General features: G+C 42.5%; 2 protein-coding genes across 4 annotated transcripts in view; both read right to left on the bottom strand.

The window, feature by feature from the left end:
• pkp4 (plakophilin 4) overlaps positions 1-2,118 on the bottom strand; it is a 27,821-nt gene extending 25,703 nt beyond the window's left edge. Inside the window, exon 1 of one of the 3 annotated variants that reach the window (XM_058402144.1) lies at positions 1,809-2,118. The gene's annotated coding sequence lies outside the window, so the exon portion shown is untranslated. The other 2 variants (XM_058402141.1, XM_058402143.1) reach the window with 2 other exon arrangements.
• Positions 2,119-3,740: 1,622 nt separating this feature from the next.
• lg11h7orf57 (linkage group 11 C7orf57 homolog) overlaps positions 3,741-10,000 on the bottom strand; it is a 10,939-nt gene continuing 4,679 nt past the window's right edge. Inside the window, exons 4-8 of the mRNA XM_058402153.1 lie at positions 9,638-9,722; positions 8,973-9,066; positions 7,848-7,936; positions 7,579-7,676; positions 3,741-4,578 (exon numbers count right to left, since the gene is read on the bottom strand). Coding sequence (XP_058258136.1) covers positions 4,526-4,578; positions 7,579-7,676; positions 7,848-7,936; positions 8,973-9,066; positions 9,638-9,722 — 419 coding nt within the window. The 3' untranslated portion in view covers positions 3,741-4,525. The remainder of the gene's footprint in view (positions 4,579-7,578; positions 7,677-7,847; positions 7,937-8,972; positions 9,067-9,637; positions 9,723-10,000) is intronic.

The raw sequence follows: 10,000 nt of genomic DNA on the forward strand, positions 1-10,000 counted from the left end.
TCTCGAGGCTAATCACACTAGCTTCTTGTCAGAGAACACGAATTCCGCTCGGATGGGACCTGCAGCGTCTCGGCAGCTCGGTTTTGGTGAACTTTCGGAACAGCATTTGGAAACGCTATTCCGAGCTGTGCCGATCTCCTGCACCGAAAATCCAAAATAGAGGAAGCGCTAATTTTAGCGGTGTGGATGCATGACCTTTTTATATAAGACTTTCCAACATGACTAGAAACAGTCCCCCCCCCCCCCCAAAAAAAAGGAGGTGGTGGCATGGAGCCAGTCAAGAAGATGGAGAAGATATTTTTTATTTCAGAAAGAAGAGAGAGAACTTTTTCTTTACTGTTTAGTTGCTAAGTGTCTTTTCTTTAGTTTTTGTCCGGAACGATTTTCATGAGAGACAGAGGTTCGAGTTCACGGTGACAGAAGACAGCTGGTCATAAAGTTTTGTTTTCTGACTGAAAATATCCTCTCATAAACTCACAGGTACTCTATACAGCTAACAGAGATGGAGAAACGTAAACAAAACATGCTAGTAGCCTGGGAAAAAACAAACATCCGTATGAAACTCGCTGTGTAGCTGCTAGCTTTTATGCTAACATCAGCGTCGTTTGGATCGATGATGCGGAGTGGAAATTTGTACAAGAATTTCTTGTACAAGGTGACAAATAATCATCTTAAAGTCACCATATGACTTTAAGTCATCTTAAAGTCATAATCATCTTAGACACTTCTCAGGCCAAGTAAACAGGATGTTGCTTATTTTATTTATTTATCTATCTATCTATCTATCTATCTATCTATCTATCAACCAGCTTATTAGACAGTCCTCAGGCCAAGTAAACAGGATGTTGTTTATTTTATTTATCTATCTATCTATCTATCTATCTATCTATCTATCTATCTATCTATCTATCTATCTATCTATCTATCTATCTATCTATCTATCTATCTATCTATCTATCTATCTACCGGTTTATTAGACACTTCTCAGGCCACGTAAACAGGATGTTGTTTTATTTATTTATTTATCAACTGGCTTATTAGACACTTCTCTGGCTAATTAAACAGCATTTATTTATTTATTTATTTATGCATGCATGCATGAAGGTCAATCTAATCCAGAAGATTACCAGATGAATCTTCCAGAGCTGTCCATCCTCCAGGTGACTGAAGAAGGGAGCGCTGGCCTGCAGGAGCAGAGTGAATGGACCGAGCTGCAGGATGTGGTCAACGCCAGTCACTCACGCATCCGATTCAGGATCAATGCTAATAAGGATCAGGTGTTTCGGTGTCTCTGCTCTCAATCCACAGACAGACACGTGTCTGTGATGTACGAGATTCGCAAGAGAAGATCATCATCATTACCATCACCATCACAACCATCACCATCATCATCATCATCCATGGAGGAAGATATGAGATTCACCTGCCCCCTGAACCTAGCACCTTGGTGTCACGGTGAAGAAAAAAATAACAATAAACAGATAATAAAACGGTTCAGGCACGTTCATGGAGGGAGAGAGAGAGAGAGAGAGAGAGAGAGGGGAAGAGGATGCGCGGCGCGTCGTCGTGATTGAAATGGGAAATGAGTGACGGCGCAAAGGGAGAAAGAATAAGCGCGTCGGTGCAGCATTTCTCTCTCTCTCTGTGTGTGTGTGTGTTGTTGTTGTTGCAGGAATTCACCCAATTCCCATCCCCAGCACAATTCCTGACGAGCCGCATTGACATCCCGGTGAGTGGATGAGGCTGACACGGACACATGGCTGCGCCGCGGTTCTGTCCAGCAAATAAGACTAAAAGCAGGTTCTTACCGATCCGCCTCCTCACTGCACACTGTCCGCGATGCGTCCGTCGCAGGATGCGCGATATGTTCCCATCCCTGCTCGGGGGCAGATCTGATGCTAAATGGAGGCCGTGCTGGGGCTTTCACGCGCTCCGTCCTGCGCGCTTTCCACCGGTAGGAGCTGCTCCGGCGCGTGACGTAGGCGCTCCGAGAAGATGCTGCTTGTGGAAGGCCATAAGAGACGAAACGCCTTGTGGAAGGACAAAACGTCCCACAAGAGCGAACAGCTCCTGTGGTCATTTATTCATCTTCAGGAAGTGTGCTCGAGGTCATGGTGGACATGTCCGGAACACTGGGTGTGAAGCAGGTGGGATGGGGTGCCAGTACATACGAGCGCATCTCTCTCTCTCTCTCCTTCTCTTCTCTCTCACTCACTCACACACACACACTATAACCCAAACTCAGGATGACCCAAGCCCACCACCATCCTGCATCCTCCTGCCATATTTATTTATTTAATAAATAAATAAGTTAAATAAAAATAAATAAAAACAGCAAACTGCTCCTCCTGCCATATGACATCAAGCTCTTTAATAAATAAAAATAACAGTTTGTTTAAGATGACTTTTGGTCACCAAACACTTTAAAGAATGTACCATAAATAAATAAAAACAGCAAATGGTTCCTCCTGCTATATGATGTCAAGTTCTTTAATAAATAATAATAAAAAAACAGTTCAATAAAATAAATAAAAACAGTAAATTGCTGCTGTTTAAGACGACAAACACTTCTGGTTATCAAACACTTTAATGAAAGTTACACCCAATTTCTCAACAACATTTCTTCCACCATCTTTTTTCAAGCTTCTAAACTAGAAACATTTCAGCATCACTACCCAGAGAAGGGGATTGTGGGTAAACATTCAGCATTAGACAGAATACGCTACAGAATTTCCTGATACAGAACACTGACGAGACGAATCTGGCTCCTCTCAGGACACTTCCCTTTAAATACTCACACTACCTCGAAGCTAAAGCGCTGCATGGACACACACTCCGGGTTTCTACTGCCAGTGCTGGCGTGATGATGGTCTGAAACGTGGGATACAACCAACACGTGTGTGTGTGTGCTGCTGTCGGAGTCATGGACTTGTAATCAAGATACATCATGAGTGGCAGCTTGGTGGACCTGGGATTTGAACTCACAACCTTCTGATCAGTAGCTATTACATCCACATTAACCCTGGATTATCCTCATGAACCTCATGAACGTTTACATTTACATTTCTGGCAGAAATTTTACTTACAACTTATACAATTGAGCAATTGAAGGTTAAGGGCCTTGCTCAGGGGCCCAACAGTGGCATTTTGGTGCGGCAACTGAGGGTTAAGGGCCTTCCTCAGGGTGGAGCGGTGGCAGCTTGGTGCAGCAACTGAGGGTTAAGGGCCTTCCTCAGGGGCCCAGCAGTGACAGCTTGGTGGCATTTTGGTGGACCTGGGATTTGAACTCTCAATCTTCTGTTCAGTAGTCCAACACCTTAACCACTAAGCTACCACATCCAAATTTGAATTACAACCTCTAAAACTGAGCAACAAGGGGTTAAGGGCCTGCCTCAGGGGCCAAGCTGTGGCAGCTTGGTGGACCTGGGATTCGTACTCACAACCTTCTGATCAGTATTCTAACACCTTGCACCTCCTTGACTCGTTTCCACCCTTTGTGTTTTCGTTCGGATGCAGAAACCCGATCCAGTTCCCTGTATTAACGGAAATAATTATTTAACCTTCGACTACACACACGCTTCCTAATCACCCACTTACTTCTAATGTTCCGCTGTCGTGTCCAATCACACGTTACCCAGCGGCTCTGTCGCGTTCACGTTCACCTGGAAATCCGTTCCGTTCCGACTTTCACACTCGGAGGAACGCGGGTGCTAGCGAGAAAAGATGCTGGAGCCACGTGGTGTCCATGCACATGCATATTTTATTCATCTATTATCCATCAACATTGAATGTAAACATTTTTAACGAGACGGAAAAAAAACGTTATGGAGTTAAAACTCTCTGTACTCTGCACGTCTACTGCACCTGAATCTAAGAAAACAAAAAAAAACAGCATTTTTCTTTTCGTTTTGTTTTAAAATTTACCGTAACATCGAAAAAAAAAACAAACAACAGCAACACATTCACGAGCGCAAGCTCCCTGAACCCCTAGAGAAAGCTCCGGACACTAACGGGCTTGCAGTGTGGTGGTGACGTGACGAGGGTTTGGCACGCGTTTGCAGACATGTGGTGGAGAAAAACCAAGGCTCTTTCAGTGGCTGCAGCTTGGCAACACCAGGAGCTAATGGGCTTCTTTTCAGTTGAACAACAACAACAAAAAAAAATAGAAGCAAATAAATAAACTATGCGTATTGCAAGTGAATAAAAAAGAAAGAAAGAAAGAAAGAAAGAAAGAAAAGGTTCTGTGTTCTGGACCGAAGCTGTGGCCGTTACCTAGAAGGCTTCACGTTGTGCTGCGAGTTTCGAGTGATTCTTATTAAGGTTTACAAATAGCACTTAAGTTTTTAAATTTTTAATTTCAAGGATCACAAGCACCATTAGATATGTAAGCACGATTTTTTTTTTTTTTTTTTTAGAAGAGAACGACGACTAAAAGAAATTTGCATAAATAGAGTGAAGAACAGAAGGAAGAAGGACGCTGGGCTGGAAACTCGCACGGCTTCCGAGTCATTTCCTCCGACGCTTTTTACTCCAGCTCGTCCTCCGGGGCGACAGTGCTCACCTGCTCTGACATCATACCTGAAACACACACACACACACACACAGAATCAGATTTATCAGCCATACGGCCATCAGATGCCTGATTCTCGAACGTGATTGGTCAGAAGGCGTCGACTGACGGACGCAAATCACAGGTTTATATTGACGTCCTTGTTTCCATAGCAACAGCTCGTCCGGAGGGGAATTGTACATAAACAGATTGACAAATGTACAGTATGTAATTGCTGCGAGACAGAACACTGAATGTAATTATAAACAGAAAAACATGAGCTGCAATTAATATAAAAAAAAGTGTTATATATATATTAAAGAGATCAGAATAAACACACTAGGAGAATAATCAGCTTCAGGGTAACGGTATTTTCCTCTAACAGCACTAACAGTGTTTCATTCCTTACGTAAGCTTTATATGTTGCCAAAAGTTTTGGGACACCCCTCCAAATCATTGAGTTCAGGTGTTGTTTTTCAGGGGTTGGGCTCGGCCCCTTAGTTCCAGTGAAAGGAACTCTTAATGCTTCAGCTTCATACCAAGACATTTTGGACAATTGGACATTTTGGGGATGACCCCTTCCTGTTCCAACATGACTGCACACCAGTGACCAAAGCAAGGTCCATAAAGACATGGATGAGTGAGTTTGGTGTGGAGGTCCTGACCTCAACATGATAGAACACCTTTGGGATGTTTGGGGTGTTGAAGACTCTGTCAGCTTCCTTATTAATAAGGCTCTTTCACACCTAGAGAAGGCTGGGAGCACAGTAAGAGTCATGTTTTTTGACTTCTCTAGTGCTTTCAACACCATCCAACCTGTGCTTCTGAGGGATAAGCTGGAGTACATGGGTGTGGACCATCGTCTGTCTACCTGGATACTGGATTACCTCACAAACCGACCACAGTATGTGAGGGCTCGTGAATGTACGTCTGATATGGTTGTCTGCAACACGGGAGTGCCGCAGGGAACGGTCCTGGCCCCGTTCCTCTTCACTGCCTACACTGCAGACTTCATGTTCAGCTCAGCATCCTGTCACCTACAGAAGTTCTCTGACAACGCTGCCATCGTCGGCCTGATCTCAGATGATGATGACAGGGAATACAGAGAACTGATCCAGAACTTTGTGGACTGGTGCCAACGGAACTGCCTCCAGATAAATGCAGGGAAAACCAAAGAGTTGGTGGTGGATTTCCGCAGGCACAAACACCCTTCACTGCCACCAGTGAACATTCAGGGAAAGGACATTGAGAGAGTGGATTCCTATAAATACCTGGGTGTTCATCTAAACAACAAACTGGACTGGACAGATAACACAGATGCAATCTACAAGAAAGGACAGCGCAGACTCTTTTTGCTGAGGAGACTAAGGTCTTTTGGAGTGCAGGGGGCACTACTGAAGACCTTTTTTGACTCTGTGGTGGCCTCAGCCATGTTCTATGGAGTGGTCTGCTGGTGTAGGAGCATCTCTACAGCAGACAGGAAGAGACTGGAAAAGCTAATCAGGAAGGCCAGCTCAGTTCTGGAGATGCCCCTGGACATACTGTTCATACTGATGGTGTGTTCTAACTGTGTAATAACCTGTCACCATAATACACACTGTTGTATGTGATATTCTACTATATATATACTGTGAAATTACAATAATTATAATCCTGTGCAATACAAGGGTGCAATAACAACAATTTAAGATGTGCAATAACCAAGTGCAATTGTTTGTGTGTTTTTTTGTGAAATTATTGTTACTTATTTTTTCTTCTGTATTTATATAGATTCCTTATCTCTTCTGCTTCATATTTGCACATTTTTCTACTGCTGTAACGTGGAAATTACCCCACTGTGGGACGAATAAAGGTTTATCTTATCTTATCTCTTATCTTATGAATTAGAGCGGAGACTGTGAGACAGGCCAAAACTGGGACGTCTGCCTTTACATGCACATGAATGTAATATGGAGTTGTCCCGCCCCTTTGCAGCTATAACAGCTTCAACTCTTCTGGGAAGGCTTTCCACAAGGTTTAGGAGTGTGTTTATGGGAATTTTTGACCATTCCTTTAGAAGTGTATTTGTGAGGTCAGACACTGATGTTGGATGGGAAGGTCCGGCACTCAGTCTCCGCTCTAATTCATCCCAAAGGTGTTCTATGGGGTTGAGGTCAGGACTCTGTAAAGTTCCTCCACACCAAACTCACTCATCCATGTCTTTATGGACCTTGCTTTGTGCACTGGTGTGCAGTCATGTTGGAACAGGAAGGGGTCATCCCCAAACTGTTCCCACAAAGTTGGGAGCATGAAATTGTCCAAAATGTCTTTGTATGAAGCTGAAGCATTAAGAGTTCCTTTCACTGGAACTAAGGGGCCGAGCCCAACCCCTGAATTCAATGATTTGGAGGGGAATCACAAAACATTTGCCAATATAGTGTATCTTTGAAATATGACCAACATGAAATATATTTTTTACAAATGATACCAGTTGAAAGATTAAAGGTGGTAAATTAAAAGGTACCAATAATTCTAGCACACAGAATGACCGCTGTGTGTAAGGAAAACAGAGCATCTGCTTAGAGCCTTGGAGGTGAGTTTAGTGTACAGTGTGTGTGATGTGGTCAGCATGGTCGTGAGTTCAGCTGTAATCAGTTGCTGCCAGTAAATGAGCACTTCTTCTGAGTAAGAGCATCGCTCTCAGACACTTTCTATTTTAAGTTCTGGGGTTTCTTAATGTTGTTATTGATCTGCCTCTGCAGTTCACAAGAAGAGTATGAAGATTATGACCTGAGAGTTTGTGGAGGAAAACACTCGCTATGACACAATGCTTCACAATGGATCATGAGGCTTTCAATTTTTGGCCTGCTGAGTAAACAGAGGCTAAATATCGGATAAATGTTGGGTAAATATTCTTTAAATATTATCTAAATATTGGGTTAATATCATCTGAATGCTATTTACATATTCCCTAAATACTGGACAGATATAAATATTGGCTAAACTATGGGGTAAATACTGGGTACTGAAGTGAGAATCAGAACTCTTACTTGATGCGTCGTCATCAGCAGACTTCTTCTCCTCCATGTACCCAAAGCTCAACAGCTTGGACATGTCGACCGGAGCAGTGGCCATCTTATTATGTGAACTGGAAAGCAAAAAACAGTGTACACACACACACACACATTATCGTTTCTATAGTAACAGCTCATAAACAGAGACTTGTTCCAAATTTCAAAAAAGCGTGAGTGACCACTAACATGAACATGATTTTTGATTATTTGGATAGCTTTGAGAGCGTGATCGTGAAGGAACCTACATCCTCTTGTACTTGTTGGCCTCCTCGATGTCCTTCTGGCTCAGCGAGAGCTTCTGCATCTCCTGAGCGGCCTGTCCGACCGGAGACTTCTGCACGAGAGAGAGAAAAACGTTATCACGCCGTCATCCACCTTTCCCTTTAACACCAGACTATGACAGAGAGTGTGATGGAGATGAGAGGGTTAACATGCTCTTTAAAAACACAGCAAATAAGGCGACCGATCCAAAACGGCAACTAAAATCATCGGCGGAATTGAGAAGGGGGGAAGAAGAAAAGTGAGAGCTTTAATGAGGAATAATTATTCCATCTGCTCTAATTATGAACTAATGCCTAGTGGAAGAAAACGTCCACCTCCACGGATTCTCACTACGCTGCACTGATGAGCTTTACTCATGGAGGGGGAGTGTTCATCTAATACAGGTTGGGGGGGGGGGATACTGGCAAATACATTAAACCCTATGACATTTATCTTTATTTAAAAAAAACACACATGCTGGTATAAATAATAATATAATATGAATACAGTAATTTCATCTGCAGACAAAACGGTAAAATATTTTTTAGATATTTGAAAAATCTGAAATATCAGAAATATCCAAGAAAAATGTATTACTAAAAAAAGAAGAAAGATTAAACGCTTTCACTTAAAAATATGTAAAATATTTTTACGGTTAAAAAAATTATTTTAATAAAAGTACAACAGTGTCTCTTTATATGTAAACATAAAAAAAAATTCTAAATTGGATTTGTCTCAATTTTTAAATCCTTATTTATATTAATCATTTTATTCTATTATCTTCTTCTAAGTCACATTACATCATTGTTTATTCTTTCTTTTCTCCTCTCTCTCTCTCTTTAGTAGTGGATTTAAAACTCGCTATATTGCTTCCTTATTGAGGAGGAAAGGTGATGGTAGTGGGAGGGGCTAAACAGGAGCAATAAATAAATAAATAAATAAATAAAAATAAACTCAAAAGAGGAGTTGGGAAAGTGAGATCTGTAAAGGATTTGCTGGCAAACTAAATGATGGTGAACGACATGGAAACAAGAGAAGAGTGTGAGAGCGTTTCCAGTCTAGTGACTGCACTGGTACAGCAGCACTGATGCGGCGGCGCTTTGTTTCACCTTTTCTTTGCCAGCACCAGAGTCATTGTCCCATGCTGCGCATTCATCGGTCCCAAACGGGGGCACCAGCTTCTGCGAGGACGCTTTACCCTGGCTGCAAGCACAAAATCACTGTTTATATCGGCTCGGAAATAAACCAGGTTGTAAAGGCTGTCCACATGTAACTGAAACAGACACAGTTTAAGACGCACTGCATCTTCAGGGTTCTAACAGTACGCTGCATCACACCACTCCGACGTTGATTATTTTTCCATAACGGAATGACGCGGAGTAGATTATCCTACAGAAATAAAAATAAAGCTGCACATGTAATCGGTTTATAAATGGCGTCATGGCATTAAGAGAAGAGTCTAAACTTCGACGGCAGATGAAATCCCACTTGTGGGAAGCAAAACAACGAGCCAGAATCATCTAACGGTGTAGTTACTGCTTCGTTTCTCATTTTTATCATTTTTCAGCTTCCCTGTGTACATAAAAACAAATAAAAAACAAAACAGAAGGGTGAGATGACAGCTTCAGTGACAACGAGCAAAGTCGCTGCTTTCCTGCAGCTCACATCAGCGTAGGCAGCACCCGGGACGTTCACCCGACATCCACCCCGTGTGCTGAGAGCTGGAAAGAAACGTACGAAAGAACAGTGAAGACGTCTGACCATCGAATCTCACCTTTGGTTATCGATAGAGAGGAAATCAGAGCCTTGGGGGGATCCTGAATCGGGGCTGGTGGCCTCAGGGTCGTAGGACAACAAACCTGGAGTGGAAAATGTGCGCAAAGTCAGGATCATGCTGGTAACTCTTTAAAAACAAAACAAAACATGAAGGACAAAGAACTTGTGAAAGATCCTGTTAGTCACTGAATATGAGATGATTTAGGATATGTTAAACTTATTTTTTGATCCAAGAAAAACCCAGTACAGGCCTCATTTAGGTTAGTTAGGTGTTACTAGACTAGCTTGGATTAGTTGCTATAGTTACAGTGGCAGCATTAAGAGGATGAGAGTGAGGAATGTTAAGCTGAAGGTCGTTCAC

Source organism: Hemibagrus wyckioides, linkage group LG11 (assembly GCF_019097595.1).
Source record: "Hemibagrus wyckioides isolate EC202008001 linkage group LG11, SWU_Hwy_1.0, whole genome shotgun sequence".
Classification (NCBI taxonomy): domain Eukaryota; kingdom Metazoa; phylum Chordata; class Actinopteri; order Siluriformes; family Bagridae; genus Hemibagrus; species Hemibagrus wyckioides.